We start from the raw sequence: 17,080 nt of genomic DNA, 5'->3' as shown, positions 1-17,080 counted from the left end.
TAAATGCCTGTGGTTACCTGGCTGTGCAGGAGCTGTGCTGGTGCCAGCCAGTGTCAAACACAGCCCTTTCAGCCCATGGGGGATCAGGGAGGAGAGCTGGTTCATGTGTTGGTGGCTCAGGGCATTATTTCCCATGCAGGAACTGCAGATGCAGTGTCAGGTTCTTTAGCTTGTCAGAGTGACCCCAAGAAAAGTTGGAAAGTCTCTTTTCGCAGCCCGGCGCTTGAACAAGTAGTCAGGGCTCTGCATTTCTCAGTCTCAAGGTTGTTTATTGTATCTTATCTATAAAATTCTTTCTCTTGCCCTGGTGAGGTGTGTTCAACACGACAGTCAGAGGCATTTTGCCCGCCCTCAGGGCGATGTTATGTCTTTATACTAAAAACTACAATGTATACAATGTTTACAATTACTTCCCAATACCTATCACCTATGGTAGACAGTGAGCTTCTACTCTAAACCAATCTCTAAGTGCCACTAGCACAGCAGAAGATGGAGGCCAAGAAGAAGGAGAAAGGCTGGACATGCCCAGATCCTCCATCTTGCCCCTTGAACCCCCATTCTAAAAAACCCCAAAATCTACTTTTTCACCTTGTGATGAATTCACTATCATTCTACTTAATTTGTCATGGTCCGCAGATCTTCATCTAAGGTTGGTAACTTGCTCCACGGGTCATAATGAAAACCACAGGGGCATTTTGGGCTCTGTGCCAGGGTCTCTGAGCCCCCTGGCAGGGGTTCTGGCTGCTCAGGACAGCCAGAGGGATGTCCTGGCTCCTGGCAATGCAGGAGCTGTCCCGGCACCCATCAAACAGCTTTGCCTCAAGAGGACTGGCAGAAAGCAGCTGCTTTGTGTTGGCCTTTGTCCTCCACTCAGAGTCTGAGTGCTTCCCAAAAGGAAGCTGCTACGATGCTCCTGTGGGTTTTCCAGGAGCTGCCATGCTGAGCCTCGGCAGAGCTGAAGGTGGTGGGAAGGGAATTGTGGCTCCGGCGGTGGGAAGTGAGGCTGTGCTGGACAGTGTCTCACCTGGGGATTGCCAGGGTAGCTGCCAGCTTCAGGGGGTGCTCACCAGTGACACAGCACAGGATCAAAGGTTTTCCAGCACTTCTCTTCTGCACTAGCCTGCATTATGGAAACAGGCAGATTCTTGGCTCACTCCCTGAAACCACCAGGTTTTTTTTCACAAAGAGAAGCAATGTTCTGCTTTTAATCAACATTTTCCTGGCATCCTGTTTCTTGTGCTGACCTCAGTGCAGCAGAGCAGAATGGAGGCATCTCTCTCCCTGGCTCTCATTTACCACTTCCATATTACATGGGCCTGACCTTCATGTCACCCACTTCCCTCGTGTCCCAGTCCCTGAACCGTGTTTGGCACCTTGCAGCAATTCCAGACCTCTGGTAAAAGGCTGTGCACTGCATTTCATTCATATGTGGAAGGCTGTGTCCTTCTGGAGGGAGTAATTAAACCCAGAGCTGCCAAAGGTGAAGCACACACCGTGAGTCACCTCTCTGTTTGCAGGGCTGCAGGAACTGTCTGTGGTGTCCCATCCTTTGTCCCCAGCCTGTGCCTGTGCCATGGTGAGCAGGAGCTTATCTCCTGAGCAAAATGCACAAGTACAAAGGAGCAGAGCTGCAAGATGCATCAGTAGCAACACACATGCACCTCTAAGACAAGGAGAGGGTGGGAATAGCAGCAGTGGGATTCTGACAAATCAGGAATTGAAGATGTATAACATAAACATATTCATTTGCCAGATGAAAACCCAGCAGGATGATGATAAAGTGCACAATGTTTATTGATATCTGAATGACTATTTGTATTCAAAAAAATGCATTTTAGAACTTAGCATAAACTCAGTTATTTGATTCTAGCACATCTTACTATTTATTAGGAAATATATGGGGGTTTTATAGCCATTGTTCACCTTAGGGAGAAAATTAAAAATAAAAGAGATACACAGTTTATTTTAATAGCACTGACTTCCTAATCTAAGCACTCTTAGCAGCTTGGCTGCAGAGGGGAAAGAAATAGTGGATATTTCCATTTATCCTTTGTTATGGAACACTATCACCTCTCTCTATCTCCATCAGCAGAGCCAGGTAATAATTTACTGCAGTGGACGCTGAGGGATATCAGCTCCAAGCGCTCCAGTCCAGGTAGTTTGTCATCATGAGCTTTCAAGAAGTTAAATTAAGTTGATTAAGGGAGAAGATCTGTCATGTCAGCATTTTTGCCCACCTAGAAGGCAGCACTCCTTCCCTCCCTCCTTCTTCCAGCCTGTCTTCCTTGTACTGAGTTTTCTTGTGTATGGAAGTAGCTTTGAAGAGCTGCTTTCTTAGCTGTGCCTCAGAAATAGCAAGTGTTATATATATGGAAATGTAAATGATGCTGATTAGCCAAGTGTTGTAGTTTGAGGCAAAAAGTTCAATGAGAACATGAAGAGCAGGAAGGGTATTTGGCCACTGTGCACAGTCAGCCCTTCAGCAGCTGACAGAGATATTCATAGTAAAGCTTGGGCCTAGGAAAGTCACCCAGTAGCTGTAAAGGATGAACACACATGCCTGGTACAACCTGTCTTTCTGGAAATATTAACACCTTGATCCATAGCAAAATTTCATCATCCATCCCTGATCTGCTTCAGGAGCCTGTTTGGTGGTGACCCAGCGCAAGGTTTGGTGCTGTGGCTCAGAGCTCAGACCCCTCAGTGGCTCTCCCAGCTGAAGTCCTCAGACTTTGACGTGGTTCTTTGTCCTCCTGCCTGCACCAAGGCTGAGCCTTGGCCAGGCAAGATGGACATCACAGAGGAGGACTTGGCTACAGCAGTGATAAGTACAGCAAAGCCTCTGGTGACACCAAAGGGAGTTCCTGGTGTTATCCCAGCTCTCCAGATTAGTCCTGAGCTTGTTTTCTTCTCTGAAAGGAAAATATTTCCTTCTTCTTGGCCTGTGGCATAACTGCTAATATTGAAATAAACGTTCAGTGCTGTTGGTACAGCTGAAATTAATCCCAGTACAACTTCCCTAGAAGGAAAATACCTGCTGTGAGCAGCCCTGGAAGAAGGCAAATATTTTTGTCTGTCCTCCTGCTCTGTAGCCCTTCCCTCTGTGGGTACACACACATGCAAATCCCATCAGCAGCTCAATCCAGTCCCATTCCTTGGGTGTCCTGCAGTGCAGGAAGGGATGGCTTGCTGGCAAAGATACCTCCAGTTCCATGAAAGGATAAAACATGAAGATAATTAATTAAAACTATTGGGAGTTCCTGTGAAACAGCCTGTGATTAATATGAGGATTTCTCGTGGAACAATTAGATGAATTTGGCCTCAGGTATCTCCCCTGACTTCATGGCCACTGGTGAGCAATACTGAAATTGTTAGAGTTCTGTCTGTTTTAATGGATTCACTTTTAGTTATTAATCTCATCAAGAACAACCAAAGCAAGGGGCATTTTAATTTAATTTGTAGGTGTCCTGTGAATTAACTTTGACTACAAAAGAAAAGAAAAATGCAGTTTGCCTTGTTATTGGAAACACCAACACGTGAAGAGACATGAGGATGAGCCTTCAGTGCCTTCCAGATCCTTGTCTCACACCTGTATCTCCAGTCTCAAACTTGCAGGGAGAGTGGCAAAGGCCGTGATAGTGAAATTTCTCAAGCCAATGTTATCTCTTAGAGGCAAAGCTGGGTTGAGAGCCAGTTCTTTGTCCCCTGGAGTTTGCTGTGAAGCCAGCTGTTGGGATTTCTGGGGTTCCATGTAGCCATTGTCCCATTCTCACTGATATCCTGGTGAGGGAAAGCATTGGAGTGCCAGGGCTGTAGTGATCTCTTTAGACAGAGGAGTGCCTTCTGATAGTTGGGTGCTGGTGAGACACTAACCTTGGCTCAGTGCAGGGAAAACATGGATAGGCCAGTGAACCTTGCCTGGAAATGGCAGGCTTGCTGGGACGTGCAGACCTTACCACTGGCTCTGTTTTAATGAGTAATTTAAAAGTAATACTTATATGGAACATCAACTTTCAGCTCTTTTCACTAAGCATTGGCTTGCAAAGATCATGGCTGTTTCTCTGTAACTACTGATAATTTGTGTTTTCCTCTTGACTTTTCGACTTCATTTCAGTTAAAGAATTCCATTACACAGTGTAAGGGCACTGTGTGACACAGACCTTTCCCTTCACTGGAAAGCATCCAGCCTAAATGCACAAAAGAGGGCAAGAAGGCTGGCAGTTTTCTGAAGGTAAAGGAAAAATTGCTAAATCCTCTCTTGGGGACCAGCAAAGCAGAGAGATGAACTAATGGGCTGGTGGAAGGGGAACGGAGTCTCTAAAGGAGGAGGAAAGAGAAGAGCTGAGCTTGGCTTGTTTTGTGGAGAGAACAAAAGCTTAAATGGTCTACTAATTGCTGCCAATACCTGGGAGCAGTTGGAGCTCAAGGATAGTGGCAGCACACATGCACATGCCGAGCAAAATGAGCCCCCTTGCCTTTTGAGAAGGCTTGGGCAGGTGACAGTTCCCTCCTTTCTCAAGCTCTGGTTCAACAGCAGCCAAAGCCCACAGCTCTTGCAGTGTCAGGTCTTTAACATTCACACCACCAAATGTAATTAAGCTCTGCGAGGGCTGCACCCTGGGTAGAATTTATCTCTTGGTTTGTAATGCTTTAATTTAGTATCAAATATTCATGGACTGGCAGGGTCAAGTGAGGATAGAAAAGTACTGTAACAGGCACAGGCAAAGAAGGATGCGAAAGAATTCAGCTTAAAGGTTAGTCATCCATGGAAACCCATTAGGAAAAATACTGTAAATAACTCCCTGCATCTGTGAGTCTCAGAGCTAAACATGAGCCACTCCTGCCCCTACCCATGGAACTGCCAGAGCATGGGGTGTGCCAGCTCACACATGGAATTTAAAGCAGAATTTTACAGTTACACCTCCAAACTCTTCCAAATACTGAAGCATGTTTGGTGTGCTCTGCACTGAAGAAATCTTTTGCATCTCATGGGTTTAAGGGACAGATCTCATGGACTTCAGGTTTGAGACATCTTGTAGATATCTATGAAGGGTTTTTGTGAGACCAAATGATTTTTTTGGGAACATTCTGCCTGTTTAAGGACATGGTTCAAAGCCTGTAAAATTATGCTTATTGACTTCAAAGGATCAGGATTGACACTGTCCAATTTAATATTCACAAAACTAATTTATTCAACAAATGAAATTACTGAATTGAGAAAAACTAATGGATTTATTAATTCAGGAAGATGTTTATGGGGCCTTAAAGGTGTTTGGTGTATCTGCTAGGGAGTTCTCAGGTTGGGCAGACTGGGCTGGGAGGAAGGACAAACACCTTAATCTGTGGGACCATGCAGGGAGGTAACTGAAAATCAGAGCAGCTGGGAATAAATAATGAGCTGGTCAAAGTCCAAATGCCTTCTTTTGTCTGGTGAGAAAAGAGGGAGGAGAAAAATAATTGGGTGAGCAGGCCATGGCTCAATGTGGAAAGAGGAGCTGCACCATCTGGGAGTGTGTGGGGCTTTAGGAAGTGTGTGGACTCAGGGAGCTGGTGCTGAGCACAGACTGGATGCTCCATCTCCAGCAGTAAAACACCCATGGCCTGCTCTCTTCTGTTTCCCAGGCGCCTCTCAAAAGCACTGGTAGCTACAAGTAGAAGAGAATTGGGCAAAAAGAAAAGTAATTTCAAGCCAGAAATGCCTGCAACTTGAACCTGGTGCTGGAGCTGCCAATTGAGCTTTCAAGCCAGGCAGGGTGCTGGGAGAATGAGAACTGAGAAAAACCTGTCACTTGAGCCAGGATGTCCCCCTTATCTCACAGCAGCATGCAGTGAAGTAACTACCTAAGGACTGCATTTTTAGACACCCAGAAATTCCAAAGACAAGAAATTCTGCAGGAACACGACATACAAACACACTTTTAAAAAACATATGTGTATCTGTAAATATGTAAAAAGCCATATATAGCTAAACTCACACACTGTGCAGAAGTTCTGATATTTTTGGAAACTCCACAGGTGCAAAACTTAATTCTGCAAAATCCTCAGGCACCTTTTAGAGTTAAATTAATACTGATGTAATTAAAATGGTAATACTATTTGTTAAAAAGAAGAGTATTTAAATAATTCATTTTCCTATTGGTTCTGTGGAGTGTGCTTAGGTTTAGCAATTATATGCTAACTGAAAACAGCCTCTCCTGTAATGATTTCATGATAATCTGACCTTTGATGGTCCTGGCTCACAGCAGCTGGCACTTTCTGCAGAGTTTACAGACTGTAAAGTAATTAATATCAATGAAATACCACTGCTGGCCCTTTGATGTGTTTGGGTCCTTGAACACTCCCTTTTCTCTCTCTCTTGAGCATTTTTTTCCCCTGATGTCCCTGACTCTTGGCAGTCTGGCCACTGGACTGCACCCGATGAAGGGCACATCCCAGCTGAGGGGTGCACTGGTGGGGCCCCCTCTCTTTTGGGGTTCAGAAGGCATAACAGACAACATGCCAGGCTTAATTTGATTTAATATTAAGCAGAATAATAGCTCTTGAAAAGCTGTCTTTCAGGGAAAGGTAATAAGGGTATTAATAAAAACAGGTGAGGAGAGATGCCCTGGTTTTAGCTTCCTGCATTATTTCATTACTGTCAGTCAGCACAGAACTCCCTTGAGATTATTCCTGTGTAGTTAATAACATTGTTTCTGTGATGACTTTAATGACTGAGCCTTTCTTCCATCCTTAGCTGTGACAATAACCACTCTGTTTTTTTTCCTTCAACAAGCTATTGTGTGGGGTTGAGCACATTAAGGAACATTTTTAACTATAGAAGTTTCCTCTAATTAAGTTATTGGCAAAAGATTGCTTGTCCAGTCATTTGCTGGTGATGAGTACAGAAAGAAATTATATCTTGTAGAGTATTGCATTTTTCCTGCCATGCTTCCCCTAAAAAAAGAACAAAATGATATAAAAATAAGCAGTAAGATTGCAAACTCAGGCACTCAGAAATTAGATAGTGCCAGCATGGTGGGTGTCAGGATCTGTCCTTCCCCACTCCTGATCATGAACTTTTCCCCTCTCTTCTCTTATCTCTTGCCCTGTACCCCATTTTTAACTTTCATAAAATCATCTTTTCTCCAAAAGTCTTAATTTTTAACCTTTTCAGAATTTTTATGTCAAGGCCAAATGTCTTTTTCTGCTCTTGTGTCTTGGAAAGAAATAATTTTCTGTACAACTTTTGCAACATCCCTGTCCATAAACTCACCTGTAATTCAAAAAAAGGTGTTTGCTCACCTTGAGGGAGCCACTGTTTGTTCATTGGTGCAATAACTGCATGTAGTAATAATGGTACATTTAAGATGTCTGGTCATTCTGGACATGATTTAAAAGTTCCTGTTTCCTATAAGATTGTGCATCCAGCTTGGTTCAGAAACCACAGAGAAAATGCAATGAGTGGGAGAAGTTTTAATGTGCCCCCTTGAAGAAAAGTAGTGGAATTAATGCAGAGGAAAATCTTATTTTAGGGCCAGTGCAGTCACTGCAGATTAATGATGGTTCCCCTGGTTGGTGGCACCCTGCATAACCTCAAAAAGTGGAGTTTACATTTCTTTCTTAGAGAGTAAACCTCTGCATTTGAAAATCAGATCATTTACTAATTGCTCACATCTTATAAATTATGGATCTATCCTTGAAGGAGATTTTAACAATCTATTAAAGCCTGAGTAACAGAGTTGTTCTCCAGCTTGCAGATAAACAAAACAAAAACACAGCTTTAAAAACAAGAAGCCTCTTCACTTTTTATCTAAATGGAAATAAAGCCAGCCAGCCAAATCAAAAGCCAGCTATTAATGAATCTCTTCAGGGTTTCTATTCTTGAAAAGATTAGAGTTAAAAAGGCTGAAATAGTTTCAATAGGTAGGTGTGATGTTGAGCTCAGACATTGTATTTATATATGCTCAGCTAGAAGTAAGAGTTGCTAAAATCCAATATCTGCATGATGATTCTCCTCTTCAGTGAAACCAGACAAACAGAACTCCAATACTCACTAATTTCAGTGTGCAAAAATGTCCTAGAGCACCAATAAAATCGGTTCCTCCCAGGAAATGCTTTTAAGATACTCATTAAAAAGTGGATGTTGCACATATGAAATAAACTGAAAGTGGGTTTTTAGGAAACTTATTTTCTTGGAAGAGGGAAGCAAAGCTCTCCAAAAATAAGCCAACTGCTTTTCCAGGATTGGACAGCCAGCTATTTGCTTCTTGCAAAAACGCAGCCTGAGAATGTTGAGCTGAAATTTGGCAAGGTTAACACATTTTCACTATGTGTAGTCAGTTCCTGTGTCCAGAAATAGAAAGAGCCTTTTGCTTGCAGGAGTGGTGGGGCACCTTCACCTGCAGTTTAAATAGAAAAAATAGAAAAGTCCTGTTGCTCAGCTCCACCTCTGTACCACATCTCTGGGATGTTTAATTCATTCTGCATTATTCTAAAGAGTAGGAATTGCAACAGCCAGGAGCTCCTGTTGCTTCCACTGAAGAAATGTTAATAAATGCATTTAATTTACTTGTCTAACTATAGATTTTCCTGTAATTCATACCAACTGGCCTGGCTGTGTAATAGGAAAAAAGCAATCACAATATCTGATGTACAAAGCCTGTCACTCCCCATATATCAAATGAACAAATAAAGGTCCCTTGTTCCATTAAATGACCACAAAACATTCCTGGGATCTTCACAGGCACCTTGCTTACTATGGAGTGCAATTCTGGACACCTGTTAGAGCTTGCACTGCATTTCTCATGGGTAGTCTGACTTCAGATCAGACACTTGACCTTCCAAACCCACCATGGGGAAGGCATCCTTCTTCACCTCTGCCTTTTGTTCCCTGTGTGTTTCATTCTGTTCAGCCACTGCCTCAGGTTGTAAGCTGGAGAACCTGGGAGAAACTGAGCATCCATCCTCCTCCTCCTCCCTTTCTTTCATTTTCTGCCCATTGGAAGACTTGGGAATGGATAGATGGGCTCCCTGTGCAGTCTCATGAGCCCGAGCACCAAGTAAGCAGCCTGCTAAGACTTAGTTCAGCTTAGACATGAGCAAAAGCGTGAGGGGACTGTGAGGAATTCACTGCTCTTTTCTTCTTTGGTATGGAATGCCTTGTTCTGCCAAAATGAACACACCACCTTGGTTCAGCCCATTGCCATCTCAGGATGCCTGAGGCAGTGCAGGCCGTGTACATGAGAAGTTGTGACAGCACAGCCGTCCCTTGGCTTTTTCAGTGAAAGTGTCCCGAGACCCTTGGATGCACTCAGCTTCTCACGGGCTGTGCCTCTCAGAGGGAAACTGATAAAAAAGGATGTCTTTGCACATGGTTATTACTTACCTAAAATCCTTCCAGAGTGTTGATATTATTTAGTTTATGAAGTAGCAGTTTGTGCAATTTTACGTTGCCTGGAAAGAAACTGTGATTTACTCGATTTGAAGCTCCCAAAAGCAGAGAAAGCAAAAGGCATCAATCTGTGCTGCTGGAAATCCTGTAACTGGGCAGCTATAAGCTGATGTGCTTTGAGTGTCTGCAAAATGCAGCATCTACTGAACGGCCTGAGTGGTAAAGCATTTTGTAACAGCATAATGCTCTCATTGTAGTCTTTTCAATCTCATTTAGGACTAAGCTTTCCCCTGGGAGATGATACAATAAACTCTCCTGCAAACCACGCTGCAAATATGTTGAAGCCAATCAGGGAACACAGTGTAATGTCAAAAGTCTTACTGGCTGGCTAAATGTGTATCTTGCACAGCGTTCCTCAGGACAGACAGATGTTAGCTGTGAGGATGGGCTTGTTACAGAGTGCAGGCTTTGTCTAGGTCATAATGTGGCTCAACATAAACAGCTTGGGATTTATTGTGTGCTCTCAGCCAGCCTGGGCACCTCTAAGTTCTCAGCAGACACTTCTGGGGCACTTCTAAGCAGATATACAAACAGAGGAATTATGTTTTAGACTGGAAACATTGGGAAGACTCTCAGAGACTGATGTAACCCTGCTCAGTTTCTCTGTTCAGAGGATATTTTCAGCTGAAAAGTGGGCAGAGACACGTGGGGCAAGCTGACACCTGAGCTTCAGTTGAAAAAGTATTAGGCAGGCAGAATACTTGGAGACATCATTAGAAACTGTATTTCAAAATTTGAAAGCAAAAGGGTTGGGTTTTTTGGTTCTGTTATTTGTCTATTTCTACTTAATGTTCCCATTCCCACATTATTTTATTATTAGTTGGTTTTTCAAGTTCCAAATTGTTTTCTCATCGGTACTTTAAAAATTAGTCAAGGTACATATTTCAAAGGCTCCCCATGTTTTCACCCCTCACCTTTCATTCCAAATGCCAGATTTGGACACTGTCCTGCAGTTTAAAGGTTTCTAGACTGATATTTGTTTTTCTTCCAAGACCTGCCTAGACCCTACTGTAATGTAAATTAGCTCAGACACCACCAAACTTCCCTCAGATCAGCAACAATGTGTTTCCTACATCAAGCTCATATAAATAAAGTAAATAAATAACTGCATAGCTAATCCTCCTATTTTAATGTATGAAAAGTCCCACTCTTGGAATAATGCAATATAAAGACCAGCCATTCAGAAAACAGAGCTTTAGTTCAACAACTCCCCAGGTGGGTTCTGTAAATTATGCAGCAAAATCTGCACAAATTTCCAGTTGCCTTAAGAAAAGATGCATCTGACTAACTGCTGCTTTAGAGGGAATTGAGTGCTGTGTTCAGTTCAGTGATCTGCTGCTCAGGGTGTTTTGTAAGCATATTACCAAAGAAGACCAGATGTCTGTGAGGGAAAGAGTATGAGTTAAAGTTCCTACCAACTGACATAAGTAACCGAATCACAGTTCAATCCTGCAGCATGCAGCACTGCAAGTACAGCTCTTAACACCATTAAATCCAAGCCCTTCCTTTGCTGTTAATGCAAATTGAAAGACTAGCAGAAGATCCTCTTTCTTTATTAACCAATTTGAATAAAAACTGCATCTTTAGTGCTGTGGACAGTGATCTTTCTGCCAAGGCAGCTCTAGTTAGCATACACTGCTTGCTCCTGACCAGGCACTAGAAAAGGTTTTCTACAAGCTGTGTTCTGGTATTGATCAGTGTGCTCAAACTTAAGGGATTTTTACTGCAGCTTGTATAGAGTACCTGGAAAACCACAGGTGCTCAGGAGGGCTCAACATCACAATTCCTTTCACAGGTGTTGACATAATTAAGGATGCAAGACACGAGCTTGTAGTGGGACAAAATTCCTTACATGAATGCCGTGTTAGCTCTGACAGTCTCTAAAAGGGGTGTCCTCTCAGACAGGAGAAATGTCAGGGTGTGCCACAAATTTCTCATTTGAGAGAAGCTGGCAAAGGCTGGATCCTGTAAATACCTGAGCTGCTTTGAAAATCTCAGCTTCTTGCTCCTCAATGAGCAATGCATGGAACAGCTAATTGAGCTCCATAAATTGCTGTTTCCACATTTTGGTTGCTATTATTTCTCCCAGAGTTAGAATTGCAAGTGATGTAGCTGCTTAGAGACTACTTTATGGTTATTCAGTAAACATTAATTTTTTAATTGTGACAGTGACAGGTGTGTTGCATTGCATGGGCACAAATGTATGAAAAAAAATTACTTGATGGTTACCAACATGCTCACAAACATGCCCAAATGAATTTTTGAACTTATTTAAAGTTAGGCAGGTGTTGACTTTGCTGTATTGTGGGGTTTTTTTTCTTGTAATAAAATTTGTTTTCTCAAAATTTATCCAGTTGGGTGTTGGGAAGTTCTCACCAGATACAAATGCATAAAAAAGTGATATGGGAGATACTCTGTTGAAGTCCACTGGAGATGTGAAAAGTTCTTTGTTTTTAGAGTTTGTGAATTAAACACACTTGTTCTTCAGGTGATCCTCTCCTCCTGCACTTGTGTTTACTGATGCTTCCAAGCGAGATTGAAGTAGATCAAAATGTTCTAAGCTTTTATGGAAAAGGGGAAAAACACCCTAAAAGAGAATGAATTGTCAGTGGTCTCACAGGTGTGAGCTGACCCCTGTGGCAGGATTTTGTTGCTCTGATCAGCTGAGGCAACAGGGACATTACCAGATCAAGTTCAGCACTGGATAAATGTGTCTGCAGCTGAAATAAACCCCACAATAGAGTTCTCCTCAGTGCCTCTGCCAGAGCCCAGCCTTCCTGATGGATGTTAAGAAGCCTTGGTAGTGTTTATAAGAAACATCAGCTTCCCTAATCGTTCATTGATCTGTTGTTCTGGGCGGAATGATGAAGCTTTCGCTGTTATTTTGCTCTGCTTCACTCAGATTCACTTGATTTGAACCAAAGGACGATTTAAGATGGCAGGGCACAATTTTACTCTCATTTACTCCCAGCTGACAGGATAATTCTGGTTTTGCTGTTGGGAGCTTCAAGTGCTTCATCTGTGCTCAGCTAGTATTAGTTGTAATTAAGGGAATGGGCTGTCTAGAGCTCAGTTTTACAGTTCATCACCTGGAAAAGAATCTCCAAAAAGAACCCTTATGCTTTTGGTGTCATTTTGAGTTTCTTCGTCACCCTCTGCAGGGCTGCCCATCTTGAGGTGGACCCCTGGGGAGGGCAGAACCTTCACAGGCTCTGTTCTTATCTCAGGGTACCTATTTTTAGGTTTAAAAACCAAAAAAATGGGCATATTTTATGTATAGTCTGTTAGGAGGCTGGTTCATAGACTGACATGGCTGTTCCTGGGGTGCAGGACACTGCTGGACACAGGGACAGCAAACTCTGGAGTACAGGTGCTCATCTCCTGTGTGAAAATGGAGATAAAGGGCTTTTTTTCCTGGTAAATATATTAGAACTCTGTGGTTTGGTGTGTTTTTTAAGCAGCTTATGAGGCATTAGATATGTGAAGTGTGGGCACAGAGTTTGTGGTGGTTGGGAGTGGGGCTGGCCCAGCCTCATCCCCAGTGGGCACAGCTGTGCAGGACAGGTGAATGCTGTTGAAGGGAACGAGCCATGGAGTGCCCAGGGGCACTGACCAACCACCAAAGGGAACAGAGGGCACACAGGTGCAGGGCAGCAACAGCAGGGGATAAAAGGCTGGGCTGAAGAACAAGAGGAGCAGGTGCCTGAAGCCTTCTGAAGGGGTGGGGTGTTACTCTGTATGGGTTGAAGCTTTCTGAAATTTTATTTTGATGCTCTGTGTATGGTGGCCCTTTCAACTGTGATAGTCAAGGATCAGTACTTTTTCCTCCCCTGACACTCCTTTTATTTCTGCTGGAAGATCATCCTTACCCAGGGACTGATGCTTGATAGTCTCAGTTCCATTTTTGTTTTTCCTGAGGGACAAACTCATGGGAAATATCTTTTTTGCAAGTGCTTGCAAGCCCCAGCAGGAGAATCAGACTGGGAGATGGCACTCAGTATTATGAGCTATTCCACCTTCTTGGGAACACAGATGGAAGCTGTAATGAAGCAGCTCAAACAGAGCATTAGGATAGCTGAGTCCAGAATACCTGCTCAGGAAAGTGTCCAGCCTTGAATTCAAGGGATGAGAAGTTCAAACCATGCCTGACCTTGGCATGAGGTGCAGGGGAGGAGATCTGGCATGAGGATTGGCGAGTCAGAAGCCAACAGGCATCTTTGCAGTGAGTTCCAAGTGGGCGGGTGTCCATTTTCAGTCTGAGTCATGTTAAAACTTGCAGTGCCTGGCCAAGTGACAGTGTTGGCCTGGAGTGGCCAAAAATTGAAATGCCTTCTGCCTTCCCAGTACATTTTTTTTCAAGATGGACCAGTCAGAAACCACACTGAAAACCTGCTTATTGTTCTGCATTTTTCATTCCTATTTGAATTTAAACCCAAAATGAAACCCCATCTTAATATATCAGACTACTAGATTTGGTTGGTCAGGTGGTTGTTTCCTAGGAAATTCAAAACTCTTTGGATTTATTTTCATAATTTTATATTGTAAGCATGAACATGGTAGTGTCTCCAGCAATTAAATGTGTGTTGCAATATGGTGGAAGCCATGGAACTGCAAAGAACCTTCTGGTTTGTCAAAATACTTGCCATACTTTGTCATTTCAGCTGGTCAAGCCAAACAAAGTGCAGGGCTTCTGAGGCAGCTCACAATTATCAGCAACAGGACTTTGTCATTTTCTCTGGTGGGCTATTGCTTTATTTTGGACTTTTTTTGGCTTTTTTTCCCCCCCCATGTTTGGAATGAAGATTTCCTGCTCTGTGTGTGTGCAGCATTTCAGTCCTGTGCTGAATTGCAGCCCTTTCAGGTGGAATTGCTGTTTGGCAGTAAGACATATCCTAAAAATAGAAAATGTGCTTGTAAGTGACAACAATTGGCAGGGAGGACCTGTTCAGATGCAATTTTGGAACTGCTTTTAATTTTTTCCACTCAATTCCAAGTTAAACATCCATTTAAATTAATTAGAGCAATCACAGTGTCCCTAGAATATCAGTGGAGAAGCTGAAGCTGTGAGTGTAATTTAAGTATTTCCTGAATTCCGAGGAGATGCTAAAAAAGGCAGCTTAAAGACATTTTTGCATATGATGAAAAGCAAATTCCTGACCAAACTGGCTAAGCTCAAATGTCTGAAGGCAAAGAGCTATCATGAAAGTGCTGTAAAACTTCTGATTCTAATGGAATCAGTGTCCCAGGGTATAATGCAGCTCTACATTTAATACCTAGCTGCTGAACCCTACTTCTCAACCTGCCTCCACTGGCTGGGTTCTCATCAGAGTCCTGTCAGGACTGTGGGCTTTGTTTGGATGCCAAGCCAGTCTGGAAATGGCTTTTTCAGCAGCTTCAGCTGAGTACAGATGCTTGACTTCAGAAGGACAGCTAGTGCCTAGATTTTGTAGCCTAGAAATTATTCCTTATGTACACTGCCACACGTATTAATAACCTTGCAGGCTTTTATAAACCTAATTAAAAGGCTTGTGCACACTTTAATGTGAAATCACGGCAAAGCGCTGAAGCAGCAAAGCAGGATCCTGTCCTTGGTGCTGCAAATCCATTGCTGCCTTTCTTTATTAATGATACATACAGGACAGGTTGCATTCTGTGCCTGCTGTTGCTTGTCAGGTTGTTTTCATTACAGTATTGACTGGAGTCCCCCTCATGTTGGCTGTAGTCTGGGCACGTTACTCTGAGCAGGATTTTTCTTTCAGTGTTTTGTTGAAGGTATTGACTTTGCCAAAGGGAAGGGAGAAGTGAGTGCAGCCACTTAAGCACACAAGTAGTTGTATCAATTCCCATCCATTAAAATATGCACATGCACACAAACACACCACTCTGTGCAGTGGTTGCAGGCACGGGGTGAGGTGAGCTCTGAAAAACAGACTCGAGAGACTCTCTCCAATATGGAGATTGTGTTCCCAGGGTCTGGCTAGGAGCATCCTTCAGCCTGTGCCAAGTCCTGCTGAGGATGGTGGGGTCGTTGTGAGTGTTGAAATGACATTTTTCAAACAATTTGTGTATTTCTAGGCCATTTCTCTCAATTCCTTAGAATGAACTTTATTTTATAAGGGAGTGTATTTCTCTGGGTTTGGGTGTTCTAACAACAACTTAGTTCTTTTAGTCTTTTGGACTTTGAAAAAGTTTTTCTAGTTATTGGGTTTGGGGTGTTTTTTCCCTTTCCAGCCCAGGCAATCAATTCCCAAATATGAGCAGGAGGGTTATTGAGCAGTACGTGTAGAGCCAGCAAAGATTTCAGCCAACTCAAAGGTGCAGCAATCATTTTGCTAAAGTTTAGGGTTGTAGTTTGGATCCAAAACTGGAATATATGGGTGTGGATGTTTCCAGCACTGCCAGATGAAACTTGGAGATGAATCTTTGCAAATGTTCAGTGATCAGTTCCATTTGAAAGTACACAAAATGGGTGTTAGTACAGATATGTGTTATCTTTGTTTTCTCTCCCAAACCAGCCCCTCTGTCTCCCATCTGTTCCTGTTCGATGGTGAGCTCTTCCAGAGGTGTTTTCCATGTTATGTCCCTACTGCCCCACCCTGAAATACACTGTACAACACAGAGTTACTTGCAGGCAGACAGTCTCATCTGAACTGTGGCATCGCCCCAGAGGATTCTGTTTGTGTACTGCAAGAGCCTTTGACATGCTATCTCCTTTGAGTTGTGCAAAGTCATCCTTATGTGAATCCTTAATTGGACATAATCCTTAATAGGACATGAAACAACATGAGTGCACGCACTGCTGCTCTCATGGTGAAAAAAGGGAAGTTTGTTTTCTGACTCCAACGTTTATAGATTTCCAAAAGTGACAATGAAAGTGCCACCTCTCCAATGACACTGGACAAACCAACAGTCCATCAAATTTCCCCTCCTTCACAAAAGAATGTAAAATAATAAGTTATTTACAGAAAGTGTGTGAGAAAGTTCGTTACGAGAATGTAAACATCAGAAGGCTTAGAAAGTCTTAAAAAATCAGCGCAACACCTTAATACCTTACAGTGAATTTCTGTTCATTTCAATAAACTGATGAAAATGGCTACCTATTTATTTTCTACCTTTTAAACAACTGCTTCCAAGTAAACTCACTAAAATTAAAACTGGAATGTGCTTGAATTCATTAAGTTGAAACAGAATTTGTTTTTCAGACTATTTAGTTTCTTTTATCTTGGGTAGCAGCACCTTGTCCTAAGGCATCCACTGAGTGGGACATTGAGGACAATTGAAGATGGGCCATGTCTGATGTTTGCTTCATTTGTGCCTTTCAGTCTATCCGAGAGGTCACGGGCTATGTGCTGGTGGCTCTGAACCAGTTTGAGTACCTGCCCCTGGAGAACCTGCGCATCGTGCGTGGGACCAAGCTCTACGAGGAGAGATACGCTCTGGCCATATTCCTTAACTACAGGAAGGATGGCAACTTTGGACTCAGGGAACTTGGCTTGAGGAACCTGACAGGTAAGTGAAACTTGGAAATTGGTGGATTATTTGCAAGGAAAAAAATGAGCTTGTTGAGTATTTGCCTGCTGCCATCAGTCACTTGCATTCTTCAGGAGACTAAGATACCACAGCCTGGCGGTTGTGTGTTCATTTTTTTTT

General features: G+C 42.9%; 1 protein-coding gene across 2 annotated transcripts in view; it reads left to right on the top strand.

The window, feature by feature from the left end:
* The window catches only part of ERBB4 (erb-b2 receptor tyrosine kinase 4), a 589,568-nt gene that overhangs the window by 295,295 nt on the left and 277,193 nt on the right, over window positions 1-17,080 (top strand). For both annotated transcript variants that reach the window (XM_063162643.1, XM_063162645.1), the window contains exon 3: window positions 16,753-16,939. In XM_063162643.1, the coding sequence (XP_063018713.1) occupies window positions 16,753-16,939 (187 nt within the window). The remainder of the gene's footprint in view (window positions 1-16,752; window positions 16,940-17,080) is intronic.

The sequence above is a fragment of the Melospiza melodia genome, chromosome 8, assembly GCF_035770615.1.
Source record: "Melospiza melodia melodia isolate bMelMel2 chromosome 8, bMelMel2.pri, whole genome shotgun sequence".
In the NCBI taxonomy this organism is placed as follows: Eukaryota; Metazoa; Chordata; class Aves; order Passeriformes; family Passerellidae; genus Melospiza; species Melospiza melodia.
Note: the sequence above shows the minus strand (reverse complement) of the source record. Positions and strands in the feature narration are given on the sequence as shown.